Here is an 18240-nt window from a genome sequence, read left to right as displayed (position 1 = left end):
TGACAGATTCGAAATTCAAATGTAATATTTTTTTATAATTAAGTGTAACAGTATTTATGGCCAGACTAAGTAGTTCTTTACAAGGCAAGATGAAATTTTCCAACCACGTATAAAATGTCAACAAAAAAAACTCGTGAAAATAATTATCCGGTTTCTTTGTAAGTATAGAATAAACGTAAATTTACCTAAACATATGTAAATAGATTTAAAACTCACCCCACTTAAAAGTGTCCAAACAAGCGACCATAACAAAAGGAATGACTCCAACCCAGGTGGTGATATTGGGCATGATAGACTGCGCGGAGTCCATTTTGTCGAAGATGTAAGAGAGGCACGTGTTAAACAAAATGGCGGAAGGGCTGTACAAGACGAGGAGGCCGGTGAGCATGGTAATCGCAGATCCGTTAGTTAAGCTTGGAATGTCGTTTATGATTACCTGAAAGGTCCAAGTCACTATTAATATAATCGTCATCATCATCAGCCCATATATGTTCCCACTGCTGGGACACAGGCCTCCTATGAGGGTTCAGACCATAATCCACCACGCTGGCCAAGTGCGGGTTGGCAGATGTCACATGTCGTCGAACTTTTGATTCTTGGACATGCCGGTTTCCTCACGATGTTATCCTTCACCGTTTTAAGCAGTGGTGATGTTATTCACATGTGCAGATAAATTGAAAAATCAATTTGTTTCCTGCACGCTCGCCCGGTCTCGAACCTCGACTTATCGATTTTGAAGTCCAAGGTTCTCACCACTGAGCCACCACTGCTTATGGTGCTATTAATATAATGATAACTAACAATATTACTACCAACTGATAAATTTTATAACCATTGCTATAATAATTCTACTACAAAAAAGATATCTTGCGGATATTCCATATCAAATTAAAAAAATGGAACCAAACAACAAGTTCCTGTAAGAACAATAAATAACAAATAACGCAGCAATTTTAAAGAGAAACAATAATTATAAATATAGAATAATTAAAACGAATATGGAATACGTGAATATACTCACAAGTACCAATACACCGACGCTCGTAAGAATCATGATGAAGATGAGAATGGTGAAGTACGTAAGGAAGTACATACTCATGGACAGACCATTCACCCGCAACTGATTCTTCGCCTTAATCTACGAACACATGATTTGAATCAATCTTTTAACATTTCTATAACAATCAAAATGCGCAACAAACTATAAATAAATATCATGTATCAGATCAAATTTAACGACGTTATTCACAAATTTGTAAGTGCTTTTGAATTGTATCGATTACTTTATAACACTGCAATCCCTACTAATATTATAAATGCGAAAGTAACTAGTAACGAAAGTAACTAGTAGTCTGTCTGTCTGTTACGCTTTCACGTCTAAACCACAGTACCGATTTTGATCAAATTTGGTATAAAGATAGAACTGAGCTTAGGAAAGGACATAGGCTACTTTTTATCGCGATAAAATGGTAGAAAAGGTTAAAAGAGGTGGTTGTATGAAAGTTCGTTATTGCCAAATCGATTTTGATGAAACTTGGTATGATGATGGAGCTAAACGTGGGAAAGAACAAAACATACTTTTTAATGCGAAGAAAATGCTCCTTACCATGTCGCGCGATATAAGCGAATTCTACGTGGGCGAAAAGCTAGTTTAATCATAATTCAAAGTAGATTTTCATACTCATGATCAACATAAAAAATTAACAGAAGTGGTCCAAGAGCGTATCCCTGGAAACCCCCGACTGAGTTTAAGTCAAACCGTGATAATAGCTCACCTCTCTATCATACACAATATCAACAGCCAACGTAACGGGAACCAATGCAAATATCATTCCCATGAAGATGGCGCAAACAACGCTACCGAGATTAAACTCTTCTGGCTGCTCTGTTTGTTGGAATGGATGCGTCAAGACTTCTATAGGCCTGAAGTTTTCTAATTGCCCTGACGCTGACATTAAAACCCTGAAACAGTTTATATGTATATAAAGCAAAGACACAATTAAATCACTTATTTGTAGAAAAAAAAATATTTTAAAAATTAGAGACAATCGTGCAATTAAAACTTTTATTAGAAATAGAATGATTATTAACTGTATAAAAGAAACCCAATGTGAAAAAAGTGATTCGGTTAATGTTCCCAATCCGTTCATATAACAACCTTACCTGTAAATACTATTGTCCAAAAGATTAACAATAATAGGCAAACTGTGCGTATAAGTGCTATTATAATAGGCCAATATGTTCCCGTATGGAATCGGACTTTCTTTCAAACTGAACGCGCCAAAATTTTCCATATCAAGTAGGCTCGAGAAATTTCCATCGAACAATCCTATTGGATACGCTCCCAAGGTTTCTAATGAGCTTTTGAAATCGTCTACAGCTTGGAAGTCGTTTAGTTCTGTGTGTAAGGCGGTCGGGGTCTTGTTGGCGTACGCGTTGGGGTCCAGCTTGAGGGGTTGCATCCGAAAGAATACTATCTGACGAGATTTTATGTAGAGCCCCAGAGCGCAGGATACTGTGAAGGAGGCAATAGTTTAAGAAGTTACGGTAGGAAATTAATTAATTTAATAACTTATTAGAAAATCATACGATAAAAAACAAATCTGAGTGATTATGGATATGTAAAAGAAATTCTTAATAGCGTTCGTAAAATTTTATAAAATTCATGTCTTACTCCATTTTAAACTTAAAATACGACGAATTCAGTACGTGTTGAGCGAAAAAGATTAATTTTTCAATGATAATAAGGATTTACAAAATAAGATCAAACAATTTTCTCTAATCCCTTTATCATATAAAACCAAACACTTACTGATAGGCATAAATATCATCACATATAACTTATACGGGTCCCTAATCATCCGGACAGTTCGTATGTAAACCAGCGCGCAGAAGGTTCGCCAACACGACGGGCTCGTCTTTACTATCTCACCCAGGGCTTCTACCGAGACTGGCATCTCTGGTGTGACCTGTTCAACATTTTAAAAGTTTGCTTCTTTAAAATCCATGTAATCTGCCAATTTTCAAGCACGGCAACCCACTAAGGGAGCTGAAATATGCTGAACGATAAACTCTTAAATGAAACATTGTACAAGTGCTGATAAGCAAGGAAGGAATTTAATACGAAATCAATTTCTGGCTCGAGGGCCATTAAGTTAAACTTTAAGGTTAAAAATGCGAATAGAAAGACACCAAATCTAAAGAAATCTCAATAAATAAATAATGTATGGTAGACAATACTACTCTTACCTTGACATGTTCGACTCCATGTGTGGTGGAGTGCAGAGCGTGTGAGGCGGGAGGCGTGAGGGACGTCGTTTTCTGTTGCTCTTTGTCATTGAGCTCCTGCAAAATTGATTTTATTAATTGAATTATCATCTCCAGATAATTATATTTTAAAGGATGTTAAACGCGACTCATTTGAAATAGAGATAAATTGTCTCTTCTCTGTAGAAACTGCCTTCCGCACCGTTGGTAAATGTTATAACTGTGTAATATGACGATTCAAAAGTGTATATAAGAAGTCTGGTTGAATGAATAAATGTTTGAGTTTGAGTTTGAGTTTTGTTCAAAATGTTTTACAAATTTTCAAAATTAATTCTCACAATCAAGTTAGTCACATTTCATCTCACTCAGTTGAAATGTGACTAACTTGATAAGATTTAACTTTAAGTCCATATAGCTCACCTGGTAGCTAAGGGTTTTGCTCTGTAACGAGAGACTTCTGGACAACGCTCTAGCGCGCACCAGCTTCACAGAAGATACACCTTCCACCGATTCCATTTCTTCCGTATTTTCACCTTCTAAACTAAGGAATACTTCTTCTAATGTTGTCATTGACACGCCGTAACTCGTGATACCTGAAAAATATCAGATATTATCATGTTTCTTGCTGCCTTTTTTTGTAGAAATTGCACCTCTTACGAGTGATTAACAAACTAACAAGAAGAGTTTTTAATCTGACGCCTATGAATATAGAAAAATTATTGTTATGTTTATTTCTTTATCAAATACTGTGTCAATTTATCTCTATTTCATATAGCAACGGAACGATGTTATGTCTTGTGTGTCTGGAGATAGTTAGGAGGCTAATGGGTTGGCTACCCTTTACCGCGAAACATCTCATTCTCAAGGGAATTTCCTGTACTAAGCGGGCGGAAGGCTAGTTTATATCACAATCCCCACTCACCCAGCCGATTCGTCTTCTCCCGTATCTCAGTCTCGATAGCATGAAAGAGCGGCGGGAAGAGATGTACGGCGTAGTGCGGCAGGATGTAGGACAGCTCGCGGCCGTGCCGCCGCGCCTTCTCCGCGCGCCCCACGTGCCCGCGCACGAGCCGCGTGATCTGGTTCTCGCGGCATGCGCCTGCGCAGCGATACGGTTATGTGACATATTGGCCAGTTTTTGTAAGAATCGCTGGATATGAAGTGGATTAATTTTGTTATAGTATGTTATGGGGTGGCTTTTATAAGAGAAACTGTATATAAGCATATAAATCGAATGAATTTTGTTTTCTGAGTAAAATGCTTATGCCAGAGATGAAAAACATTTTCAATAAATCACGCCATACAAAATCACCACAAAAAAAACCGATTGTTCAACAAAACTTACCATCCAGCACCAGTGTTAAATGGTACCCGATACCAAACTTGTTTTTTAAAAACAACGAAGTGCCAGCACAGCGTACCTGGAAACGAAATAAGCTTACGTTGGTATCGAGACATAAAATAAGAGTAATTATTTAACAAACAACTAAATTTCCTACAAACACAGCAGGCGCCAGCTTTTAAATAAGAAAAGCATCAGGCCCATCTATCTACCTACTCAAATTGAAAAGTTTTTGGTTTGAATCAGTGCTTCGAATTGGTCACAAACTAGTCATAATTGGTCACTAGATCCGAGTAATTAGTCATTTATACAGACATTTGGCATAGAGTTTAAAACATCAAGGTGAAGTAAAACCTTAAACATGACTAAATATTGATTTTCCCTCACTTACCCTGCCCTTACTAATAACAGCTTTCCGATCACCCAGTATATCAGCTTCGTCCATAAAATGCGTGGTCAGCAACAGGACTCTCCCTCGTTTTGCTCTCTGCAGGATTCGCCACGTCTTCCTTCTCGACACTGGATCGACTCCAGCTGTGGGCTCGTCTAGGATTATTATCTGTAAACATGTTAGTATTTTGTTTTTATTTTTTTATGTATAATTTATAAACATTTGACCAAAAACGTGGTCTCGTTGCTGAGCAAAACGAATATTTCTTTTCATTAACACAACTTTTCAACAGTCAAAATGTTTATTTGTTTTCTACGACACTGATATACTGATTGTCATATAATAGAAATAACTACGGAAGGGATTCATTTATTTTAGAAATTTCGTAATATGATTCCTGAATATTCCTAATAATGAACCTACGATTTTCTTTAAAATAAAATAAATATGGCCTGTATTTCTCGTAACTGTGACACATAATGTAGTGTGACACATAATGTAGTGTATAATGACCACAGACAGTGATTTTTTTTTTCTTTTTTATCGAAATTAGTCTGTAGGTATTTACATGTTTTGGAAAACAATACATTTTCGATACAATTCAGAAATAACAAGAAAATTTTTAAATTCACAAATGTTCGTACATTTTACTTATATTTCTTTTAACTTATTATTTTTCCCTATTTCCACCACTAACCTTAGGGTCTCCTATAAAAGCGATGGCTATACTCAATCTCCTCTTCTGGCCCCCGGACAGATGCTTCGAGAACACGTCCATTTGGTCCAACAGGCCCACTTCCGACACAGCTTTGTGGACTTCGTCTGATATTCTCTTACTTGGTATACCCTGATTAGAGAGAACAGATTTATTGATTTTAACACTTAAAGAAAGGTGTAGGTGTGTCTGGTATTTGGCTATGTTAGTATTTAATTATTTTAAATTGTTAAGATAATTCTACAAAATACAATAATTGAGTAATATTTTGGGATAAATAAATAAATCTGAATTGGTTATGGTTAGTTACTTTTTAAGGTTCTTTACTCAAAGGGTAACGTGACCCTATTACCATGACCATGCTGTCTGTGTGTCCGTCTGTCTGTCACCAAGCTGTTTCATGAACATTGATTTGAAATTTTTGGAGTATTTCAGTTGCTACAATTGATATTTGTATTTCATACACACATATAAAATTTCCAAATTAAAAAAGGAGGAAGAATAATCCAATGCATAATCAAAAATTATGATAATTGTTAATTTATTTCTTATAACGTCATACCTTAATTGCCGCGAAAAATTTTAAGTGTTCCTTCACAGATAATAAATCAAAGAGCACATCTTGCTGGGGACAAACTCCTGTCATTTGGCGGATTTCATGCATGTCATTGGGATCTCTGTGAAAATATGATAAAATTAATTATACACTCCTTCTAAATAGTTGTTTATTTATCACTCACTAGCTGCGCCCCGCGGTTTCAGCCGCGTAAGTCTGTATCCCGTAGGAATATCGGGATAAAAAGTGGTCTATGTGTTATTCCAGTTGTCCAGCTGTCTATGTACCAAATATCATTGCAATTGGTTCAGTAGTTTTTGCATAAAAGAATAACAAACATACACACATCCTTACAAATTTCGCATTTATAATATTAGTAGGATTTATTTGCATTGTTATCAAGAAATCCCTAATTATTTATTTAAATTAATACACAAATATCCCCTCAAAATCGAGTCTACATATACAGCATACACTACACTAGAGTATTACATCCTCACCTAACATCCAATCCATACACATACGCGGTACCAGCAGTGGGTGCTGTTAAACCAGTCAGAATGTTAAATAGCGTAGACTTCCCAGCTCCATTGTGACCTAGAACTGCTGTGATCTGACCCTCGTAGATGCTCAGATCGATGCCATCGATGGCTTTGATTTCTGGCTTACGACAATGGCGGAAGGATTTTTGGAGACCGACGATTCTGATAGCTTCTTTGTCTTGCAGTTCCCTGAAATAATGTATGTTTTATTAACTACCCTGGGACTTATTAATATCCAAACATTTACCTACATTCTTAAAATATAGTTTCATTAAGATTTGTTATGAAATAACGTGTCCGTTTTGAGACGCCCGACAAAAATGCAAACTTATCAAACGGTATTCGTTAGAATAAGGGCCAAACTGAGAGTCACGGCTACCGTAACGCGTTACGTAACGAAGCGACCTAACCCCCCCCCCACCGATATGAAGTTACCACTTCAATAAAATATGCCAATGTTGTTAAAGACTTATCGTATTTATATACATGCAATCAGATGAACAAAATATTCAAATTATCGATAATAACCCATCACATAATCATCAAGAGACTTACTTGGGCACAGGTTCAATATCCTTATTATGTGCATCCCCGTTCGAATGGAAGTGGACAGCAGACACCCGGCCGCGCCTGCTGCCGAACCAGAAGGACGGCAGGAGGCAGAACCAGGGCTTCTGCTTGATGCCGTACTCACCTGAGGGATAAGAGATGAGATAGAGAGAAATCATATTAAAAGTGGCTTGAGATCTATATTAGTATTGAAATTATAATTGATTCCAAAGAATATGATCACGTCATCTATAAATAAAACATGGCGTGTAAAAGAAATAAGGAGGGAAATCAAGTTTTATTGCCACACAACAACCTTAAAACTAAAACAACTGATATGTATATTAACATAAAAACATTAGCATGGCAATCGAGACAGACTCAGCCATCATCAAAGGTCTCAGTTTTATTATAAACTCTTTAAATCAAGAGTTTCGAAGAAAGGGTGGTCGAAAGGGTTTATATTTGATTATAAATATTAAATCTACAAAAGATACAGAATACACAAGCAGTTGTACACTCACTAGGTATAACAGCGTCCAGCCAATAAGCCGTAAAGGCATAGATAATGGTGTCTATGGCCATCATGATGAGGCTCCCACCGAAGGGAACACCAGGCCCGCTCCACAGGTTTTCCCAGGTCACCCCCACTCCCGCCATGTCAAGCACTAGAGCCTGAAATAGATTGAATATTTTTAGAACTTCTAATAGTTAAACAAATAATATCTCCTTAACGGAAAATAAAGGAAACCTTTGTGTGATTTGGAATGATGTTTTTTACATAGTAGCGGGTAACCAAATGGTTCGTCTGATAGTAAGAGATCACCACCGGCCATGAACTTTTTCAGAGTTAATGCTTGCATGCATCACACACAGTTGTTTTATTCAGATACAGAAATCCAAATAAACTATCTTTCGTTTCTTTGAATAACAAACATTCATTCAACATCTGTTATGCAGACCTTCAGGTATATATTAATCTTATCTTTTATATTAAAATTACCTTATCCATAGCGAGAGCATAACAACTGGAGCTGATAAGGGAGAGGAACCAGAAGGCGAGCGAATCCGCGTTAGACACAAACACTTGAATGAAGTAAAGTCCAGACATTAGGTTCACCGCGAAACTGCCTAGGATACCTGCGGTCTGAAAAAAGTTATTTCTGATATAAAAGTGTGAAACTTGAAATGGGTATCCCCTGATCGAGATGCTCATACTATGTGCTTTTCGGCGTTTGTTTTTTAACAATAGTTAGATTTTTTTTTTATGTTAAAGTCGGCAATGGAGCTGGTGGGACGCCTGATGGTTGCGCTACCACCGCCCATGAACATTTGGAGAGGCATAAGGTCCATTGCAGACCTTACGCCTCTACAAATGGATTGCCGACTTTTTGGGAAGGGATTAAGAAAGGATTGGCGATAGGAATAAAGGAAAGGACTGGGAAGGGTAAGGAAAAGAATATGGGCCTCCGGCTCCCCCACTCACCGAACGAAACACAGCAGAATGCTATTTCACGCCGGTCTTCTGTGGGGGTGTGGTACTTCCCCGGTGCGAGCTGGCCCAATTCGTGCCGAAGCGTGCTCGACCACATACAAATTAGAGATTTTGCTAGTGGTATTCTGAATCGAAAGTTAAATAAAAGTTCCTTTCCTCATAATACCGTTTTATGTCTTTCAATCAAATTCCATTTTAATTAAGATTTAACTGTACAGACAGATAGAATATAAACGATAATGCCTTTTCTTGAAGAAAAGCTTTATTTTTTTCTATTTTCTTGTTTTAACAATTAAATAATCTTTATTTGCACATTCTAACGTTTCAAATCCACTATTTTATTATCTGAATACTCACTCTGGCTTTATCGAAGAAAGGAGTCAGCATAAACGCAAAAGTTATAATAGTGAACCCAAAGAGGAGCATCAGAAGGAATATCAGAATATAAGACGAGTGTTGAAACACCTGTAAAAATGAGTTATTCTATAAACATATATCATTAACACTTTATTATTTTTTATTATTTTGCTTTTATTATATCACCCTTAGAGTATATTGTGGCTTATGCATAGTCTATGGTCTTACCAGAATCGCTAGGATTCAATAATTTCCTATCGTTTACTCCTTATTAGAGCAAATGAGACAATTTAGTTGATGCTATCATTAAAACGTGCCTTCAGTTTTTAAATGTATATTTAATGGTTTTACACCCTTTTATAAACTTTACTTGTATGTTTTTACGTAACCCACTCCTATAGACTCCATTTTGATCCACTTTAAATGGAAAGATTTAATTCAAACTTTGAACCTATATAACGGATCGGTGACAATACGATCATTTCATAAGATAAGCTTAGTAAACAAGACTATCTATAGATATCTATAAAAAAGACTATCTATTTAAAAGCAAGACTATTTAGGCGAATCTATCGTTAATGATTAAAACTTGTTTTTAGTTTTTCCTAAATTTATTAAGGGTAATTAATGTGTCATTAATTTACTAACACAGTAAGAAAAGCTTTTTTAAAAGAGTATAAAAATATGTTCATTTATATTCTTATGATTGGAAAATAACTTACCTTTAAAGTAAACAATAGAACTGTGCTTACAATAGATAAAATCGTAACAAATACTGCGTAGATTAAAAACCAGGAACCCCTGAAAATATAATCTAATTATAATTTTATTCAGACATAATTAAAAATAGAATAATTCTACTATTAATAGACTAATTATGTAAAAAACTTAAATACCAAAAGAAAAACTTATTTAATTATCTTCCAGTACGAGTACTCTATTTAAAAATGTCAGAGTGATTAATAAAAAATGATGAAATCTGGTTTTAAATCACTTTAAAATCTTTTGTCGCCTCCAGCACTTACCAATAAACGGAATCTTTCAAGCCCATAATCCTCATGCCTTCCCGGATTTTCTTCTCCTTCTCCCCCACCACCAGCATCAAGAGGTAGGTGATGAATTGCGACAGCGTCATCACCATATACATGGGCATAATCACCCGGAATATCACCAGCCAATCACCAGTGTGCTGCCGCTTGGGAAATTGGAGAAGATCCACCCGTGGGGGGAGGAATTCTCTGCCTGTATCCAGCTGGAAATCACGGGTGATGTTATAAAATACATGCTTACCCCCCGCGGCTTTGCCCGCATCGCAGGAAAGAGACTCGAGGTTTTCCTCGCATATTCCCATTCCCGTGAAATTCTGATTCTAAGCTCGCATTCAAGTCAGTCTCAAGTCTCCTGATTCTAAGTTACCTTATTCTCAGCCAAATCGGTTTATTCGTTCTTGAGTTATTAATAGTGTAACTAACACCACTTACTTTTACATACACGGAAAATGTGCCGATATCTCTGTAGTATTATTATGCTACTCTTTGTCTCAGTAATTCTATTACAGATCCTATAAGCTGATTGCTATTTTTTGGCTGCATAAACAAGCAACCATTCAACCACAAATTTTAACAATAACAAATGTAGATGTACAGAAAATAAATAAAAATATTGTATCGTCACTAAGTATTATATTACAATAAATTTTGCATGCACGCTTTGTAGAGTTTTTATTATTATTAACCTATGTGTCGGTATTCAACCTACTTCGAAAAAATTGAGCTCCTCGCTCATCAATTTGTCTGTATATATTTTTTAGCTTTGTTACCTTAGAACTTTGACTGGGTGAATCGATTTTTTTTTATTTAAAAGCTGGTACGTCCCGTGTGGTCCCTTTAGAATTTTAGTCTATTTTAGTCTTTAATCTATCTAGCATATCACACAAAGGACGGAATGGAAGGTGGTTGAGGAATTTGCTAAAAATGGTTCTTCAAGTCTGCCCTTACCTTAATTTTAACATAGTCTATCAGTGTCTGCAATGCCAGAAAACCAGTATAATAATATTGTAGCACTGGACACGTGTCCTCTCTATGCATTTCTGATAGTGGTATCAATTGCCCCCCACGGGACCAGTCTGTAGACCAATCCGTATTGGTTCGATCCCGACATTTCGCTGGCGAAGTGGTCAAAGTCCTCGTAGATGGCGTTCCTCCGTCCTTTGATGGGTTAGTACGTATTGTGTATCTGGGAAATGAAAATATTTGATTTTGGGAGTATTATGGCGGCTTTGTAAAAGTTATAGTAATATTAATGTATTGCCACAATATGGTAAATAAAGGTCACCAATATAAAATAGTAAATAATAATAATAACGTATCGAAGAAATACGAAACTAAAATCTTTTTTGATAATAAAGATTTAGAATTTTAAAAAAAAATCTGAATGTGAGGCAAAGGGCTTTGTTAAGATAAAGCGAGAAGTTATCGTTTCAAACTTCAGTGAATCATAAGTCTTTGACAAAATAAAGAAATAAGAGTTCTTGTATATAACCCAGTGATATACAAAACATACTCCTCAGGCAAAAATCGAGCAGTAGAATAAAATTTAAGGCTAGTTTGAGTATCACGTTGACCGCACGCTGGCCGTCCGTGCTTACGACGTATGAACCTTTATACACGACACACACTGATATCTATGGGTTATTCTAAAACGCTTCAACTGTCAGCACCAACGATCAGCGTAACTTCAAAGGCAGTACTGCATGTATGTAGTTATAAAGCCTTTTTAAGGGATTGGAGTTATATAAAGCTTGAAAAGTAGACAATGCAAAACATATAAACACAAGCTCATACCTTAATGGTTCACCATATACACTAGGATCCGTGTGAAAGATGACAGCCAGTGGAAATCTCTTGGCATCACCATGGTAGGCGTCGTCTAGATCCGTAGTGTCATTGTACCTGATCCACGTGATTGGATGCTGCCCAGAATCAGTTAGCATTACGTTCACTTCATCTAGAAAAGCCTGAAAGTGTACACAATGTTAGATTTTGAAAAAAACTATTTAACTATTGAAGTATGTAATGACGATTCAAAAGTGCTTGTATAAGAAGTCTAATTAAATAAATAAATGTTTGAGTTTGAGTTTTGAGTTGAATACGAAATTTAGTTGAATTAGTAAATGCTTGAGTTTGAGTTAAAATATAGTTAACACACCAATGTTCCGTTACTGTTGTACCAGTCTGCCACGACGGCCACCACGTGGTTATCAGACACTGCATCATGATGGATACGGAGGAGGCGGCCCGGTTTCCTGACTTCGGGGAAGTTGGGGTTCGGTACGAGCATCTTGAGGAAGATCAGCACTCCCAGGGAATAGAGAGGAACCAGTACTTCCTGGGGAATTATACATAAATACTTATAATAAGCTAATCTTTCACCGGCTTCAGCTTCGACTGCGTTGTCAAAGGAAAGAAGAAAACCTGTAAAGATTCCATTCCCGTGGGATTTTCGATATAGAATGTCCTTTCTCAGGTCTTCAACTATCTTTGCACCTTTCATCCAAATGGGTGTAGTAATTTTGGCGTGAAGAAGAGACAGGCAGACAGAATTACTTTCAATAAGAAACGTCAAAAGGTAATGGATATTAAGATGGGTTTAATACGTAATAGACGTATACAACTTTTTGACAACGTTAATAATATTTGTAATGTTTTGTATGATTCAACATCAATAAATTTGAATGATACTGTAAAGGAATAGGTGTAGAAATTTAGAATACCATAGAAACCAATTTAAAAAAGACTGATAGAAGATTCTAGACCTCACTGCGTCAAGATGTCTCATATATTTCTATTTACTACAAGGAAGCAGGATATCCGTAGTTTTACTTCGATTTAACTTCATAAGTAGTTCCCAACTTGAAATCTCTTGAGCATAAGATACAATGCCGTGAATGGATGGGAACTTAAAGCGTTTTATTCAAGTTTTTTCTTCAGAATTCTCTAGAAACATGTATTTTATATCTATGATCGATATTTTCAATCGAGTTATTATTATATAGAAATTATAACATTTCAATTATAAAGTGGAGCCATAATGTACCACGTGTTATGTTTTATTTAACTCAAATATTAAACAATAAATGGTAGAATTCACATGTATTTCATATATTTGACGGTTAAGCTGCTTTTGATAGGAAAAATCGGATAAATAAATATAAATTTGGTATTCATAGTATGTTATTTATTTCTGTGCCATTAAATCTGGATTTCCGAATATGGAGGGCATTTTTGAATTTCCAAACGCCAAATACAAAATGGTTAATATATTGGCTTTGATATATTTCTTAACATTCCGATAATTTTCCAAATCAAAATAGCTAAAACGACGAATGTTTCTGAACTGTAATTACAGACATACAAATTCTACTGCTTTGAGAACCTTTTTCAAGTCGATTAAACATTAAATAAGGTGCTTTGAACACCAGAAAATTCGCTTGATCTTGACAAGTTGAGACAAAATACAATAATGTTAGGGAATTAGAGTAAGGACATAAAATAGTTTTTATTCCAGAAAACCTACTAGAACGGGAGCTTTACTGAAAAACCCGTCTTTTCCAGTATAGTTCCAATTTGATTGTCTATGTTTACATACTTTTTATTAGCTTCGCTTGTATATTTGTCATCAACTCCTTGAGGCGCGATTTTAACTCACTTGAAACGGCCTTATATCAAACTTTGTCGATTTATCGAGGACCCATAACATTATTTTAGGTCGGTTTCATTCTATAATAAACGTTTTTTTTTAATTTTTTTCCTCTGACACAGGCGACGCCGGTTCGAATTATGTCAAGTGAACGAATTTTTTCATTTAATAAAATCAAAATTGTCGTGTAACAACTTACAGCGAGCGTCTTCCTGGTGTCGCGTTTCTTGAGCAGCAAGTTCCTGACCACAGTCGCCCACAGCTGCGGCCAGAACGCGGCCGGCGGGCGAGTGCCCATCGCGCCGCGCAGCCTGCTACCTATCGCTACGCAATCTGGCTCCGTTTGGCATTTTCTGCAAAATAGAGACAATTTATGGAATTGTTTTATTATTTTATTTGTTTATTTTAGACTCACTAACAGGTATGACATTAAATAGATTACATCAAGTAAATATGTCAATTAAGCAAGACCTAAATGCACGCCTTAAAAAGGTAAACACAATATGATTTATACATTAATATAACAATAAACTATTAAAACAATATCGGTACGAAAAAAACAAAAAAAACCTAGCTTTAAATATACTAAAAGATATTACTTAAGCCCTAGATTATTGTTTATGTAACTTTAAGTTATTGATTACTTTACCCCATAAACCATAAACGGACAAGAGCTCAAGTGAAGCCTTACGCGTGTGTTGCCGGCGCCTGGGGGTCTGTAGAGGGGTTGATTAAATTGTACCCTCCGAATGGGGTGAGTATCACATTAAATGTAATTACGCGAATTCACTGGCTTTGCTGCTCGGTTTTATTTTGTTAGTTTGTGTACGATTGTTAAGGTTTAAGTCAGTCTTTTCAGAAACATCTAGAAAAACAAAGATTTAAACTTCAAAAACCTATGTATCCCCTTTGCGAAACCTCTGCGAATGTTCGGTGTCATGAGCGGTGGTGATCGTTTGCCACCAGGCAAGCCTACAGCTCCATTACCCGCAATATTAAAACTAGTCCAAATAATCGCAAGCAATAGATGTTATAAATAAAATATCTTTTTCCTTACAATACCCAGTTCTTTTCTTCACTCTCCTCATAAATTCTTTCTTTATCCTATACCTTCAAAATTCAGCAATCCATTTTTTTATGGCAGAGCAAGCAAAGGAGCAGGTGGGCCACCTGATGTTAAGTGGTCACCACCGCCCATAAACACTTGCAACACTAGAGGTGTTACAAGTGCTTTGCCTTTCAGGGACATATACGCTCTTTTCTTGAAGGCCCCAATGTCGTAATTGTTCGAGAACACCGTAACTGGTAAATCGTACCAAAGCTTCACCGTAAGCGGAAAGAAGTTGTAGCGCTAGAAATAGTAGCGCTTACCATCAGGCGACCCACCAGCTCTCTTGCCGATAATGACATAAAAAAATGGTTGCCTGTAAAGTCGGTTTTACGGGCGAAGATTTTACGTGACAACGCCAAGAACGCTCGAGAAAGACAGAGACAGAGACACAAGCACGCGCCGATTCAATGCGCCTAATTCTCTAGTGCTACGCGCGCAGCGGACCGATCATAGATCGGTGACTCATCGTAACGTTACCGGGCGTTACACTTTTTCATGAGTGACTCCGAGCCGCAACCTAATTTAAGACGTTGTCACGTCAAAAAATAAAAACAAACCACTTAGTCTCAATTTAAATAATATTTCTATCACAGATTGCTGAATCAACGTATCGTGCCAAGTTTATCAAAGAGCTTATTAGAATTCAATATGCGACTCTCATTCCAGAATCGTAATTAAAGCAAGAAGTGTGAATATTAATGAAATAAACACACGTAACACGACCTTAATAGCTATTCTTATAGGTATAAGTAGGTCCAGATCTAGGAACTATTGTTTGTTTGATTGATAAAAAATCAATATAGTTTAAAAAACTAAACATCGCAATTAAATGATTTCAAGTACATTGGCTCACTTGCTCTTAATTTTTATGTATTTATTCTTACATAAATTATGCGCTAAAAATTCTTTGAAAACATTACATACATGCATAATATATTTTATCGAACTTCTTCTTACAGTTGTTACATTTTAATCAGATAATATACTCTTTTCATTTAATCCAGACGATCCGATCAAGATAATAAGATAAACTCATGCAATTGTTGCATTGTCACCGATCCCTGATCCTATCCTATCCTACTATCCTTCCTATCCTGCTTCCTATCCTTTTCTTCTATATAATATAATCCTACTAATATTATAAATGCGAAGTTGGTAAGGATGTGGGATGATACGGACTTACGCGGGTGAAATCGCGGGCGTAGCTAGTAGGTTTTAATTCAACTTTGTAAGTTGAATTAAAACTGTCCATTTAAAATATATCAAAATCGGCAATAAGGGATTCGGTTACATAAAAATATACAGGTGAAGCTAATAAAAGCGTATTAAAATTAGTTCATTAAGATAAAATATTTTTGTCGCAATTGATAAAAGCATTTTAGCGGTTTTAACGATCCAGTACTTAAAAATTTAAATAAGTTATTGTTATTCAAGTGTAAAACGCTGTTGCATTATAAATTAATTCAGTTAAAGGTTTCAAACATGGCGGCCATTATATATTGTATGATAACTTCATAAATACATATTTAATAAAAAATATTATAAATGGATGACTATCTGATACGTTTATGGATTGATCGTTATGGGATGAATTTTGTTACTCAAGCATTTATTTATTCAATTAGAATTCTCATAAAAGCACTTTTAAATGTCATAACGTACATAACAATTACTACCGGTTCGGAAAGCAGTATCTACAGAGAAGAGCCGGCAAGAAACTCTGTAACTGTTGACTTGCTTCAAGTGTACCTATATATGTACCTATGAGGATGAATAAAGGATTATGATGATGATAAAGCGAACAGCTTTTAAGATGTTGATTTCTTGAGCCCAGTATTACTCCGAGGGGGTAGCGGATGTATACTAACCAGCTCCCGTGACCCCTTCAATAAGGCGGCTTGACGGAACACAGTGGGGTTTAATTTTATTTAATATAAAAATAAAGAAAATAAAGATTTCCCCACTTAAATAAAAAAAAAGCCCAGTATTACTATCGGAATATAAAATTGAACCATCGCAATGCAAGCCACTTCAAGATTTGCCATTTCCTCATTGCGTCCAAAAAGGACGTCGGTTCGCTCACATCTCATCCGTTGATCTCTATTAGCTGGATTTAATAATATCACACTTGAGACGTAGTCTTGTTTTGTAGGATTGCATTCAATCTATACATTACTAGCTGCGCCCCGCGGTTTCACCCGCGTAAGTCCGTATCCCGTAGGAATATCGGGATGAAAAGTTGCTTATATGTTACTCCAGTTGTCCAGCTGTCTATGTACCAAATTTCATTGCAATCGGTTTAGTAGTTGTTGCGTGAAAGAGCAACAAACACACACACATCCATACAAACTTTCGCATTTATAATATTAGTAGGAAGGAATAAGGAAGGTTCTAATGGAGATGAAAATCGGATGGAGCCGGTCGGGCCGCTAGTTTATCCATCAGCAAAATTGCAACGAAAAAATTTCCATAGATTCGCATACCGTGGCACCATGGACGTTCACACCCTAAACCCTTGGGAATGAAACTCGCCCCGTGACCTTAAAATGACCTTACCAGCGTGTGACGTCATCTCGCTTCACTTGATTAGAGCCAATTTATACATTACGGGTTTATATTGATTCATACCAATTATGTATATAAATGTATACATATTTTGAGGGTTCTGTACATAAAGGGATAAGGGTCCGTTTTGTATGTGTGTCTTGTTTTTGTATAATGTATTTCTGATGCCAGGGAGAAAGCAATAATCTTAATAAGTTCATTTGATTTATCAAGCTTGTTAGAGATATGATACTTATAAATTGCCCGCGATCCAATAAAGTGAAGTCCCGTGTCCTTTAGTGGGGTATGGGACAGATGATGTACATCTGTTTCACAGGTCTTGATGACTTTAGAGACAAGTAGGTGATCAGCCTTCTGTGCCCTGCCAGACCGAGACCTTTTTTTTGTGCGTCCCCACCGGGAATTGAACCCAGGACCCCACGGTTCTACGCTCACGCGTTTACCACTGTACCGAGGAGGCGGTCATGATCCATGAAATAAAATTTATCAATTACTTCAGTATCACACTATCACTCTAATACAAGTTATTATATTATAAATATTATGATATATTGTGCAAAATAGTACCTACCTACTATGTAAATTGTATTATATATAAGTTAAGTCCAATTTCATGTACTTACATGTGTTTTTGATGCCAAATAAATTAAAT

At 36.3% G+C, this 18240-nt stretch overlaps 1 protein-coding gene across 1 annotated transcript in view; it reads right to left on the bottom strand.

Annotated features, from left to right (window-relative positions):
• LOC119834692 (ATP-binding cassette sub-family A member 5-like) overlaps positions 1–18240 on the bottom strand; it is a 39748-nt gene that overhangs the window by 9358 nt on the left and 12150 nt on the right. Inside the window, exons 2-24 of the mRNA XM_038359144.1 lie at positions 14112–14265; positions 12422–12601; positions 12058–12230; positions 11212–11449; positions 10240–10466; positions 9937–10015; positions 9215–9322; positions 8366–8509; positions 7887–8037; positions 7369–7507; positions 6772–7002; positions 6278–6392; positions 5698–5847; positions 5001–5168; positions 4613–4688; positions 4190–4366; positions 3688–3860; positions 3250–3345; positions 2813–2969; positions 2164–2515; positions 1776–1962; positions 1022–1138; positions 217–436 (exon numbers count right to left, since the gene is read on the bottom strand). Of these exons, the coding sequence (XP_038215072.1) occupies positions 217–436; positions 1022–1138; positions 1776–1962; positions 2164–2515; positions 2813–2969; positions 3250–3345; positions 3688–3860; positions 4190–4366; positions 4613–4688; positions 5001–5168; positions 5698–5847; positions 6278–6392; positions 6772–7002; positions 7369–7507; positions 7887–8037; positions 8366–8509; positions 9215–9322; positions 9937–10015; positions 10240–10466; positions 11212–11449; positions 12058–12230; positions 12422–12601; positions 14112–14265 (3812 nt within the window). The remainder of the gene's footprint in view (positions 1–216; positions 437–1021; positions 1139–1775; positions 1963–2163; positions 2516–2812; positions 2970–3249; positions 3346–3687; positions 3861–4189; positions 4367–4612; positions 4689–5000; positions 5169–5697; positions 5848–6277; positions 6393–6771; positions 7003–7368; positions 7508–7886; positions 8038–8365; positions 8510–9214; positions 9323–9936; positions 10016–10239; positions 10467–11211; positions 11450–12057; positions 12231–12421; positions 12602–14111; positions 14266–18240) is intronic.

Source organism: Zerene cesonia, chromosome 2 (genome assembly GCF_012273895.1).
Source record: "Zerene cesonia ecotype Mississippi chromosome 2, Zerene_cesonia_1.1, whole genome shotgun sequence".
Classification (NCBI taxonomy): Eukaryota; Metazoa; Arthropoda; class Insecta; order Lepidoptera; family Pieridae; genus Zerene; species Zerene cesonia.
This window is presented reverse-complemented; position numbering and strand designations above follow the sequence as displayed.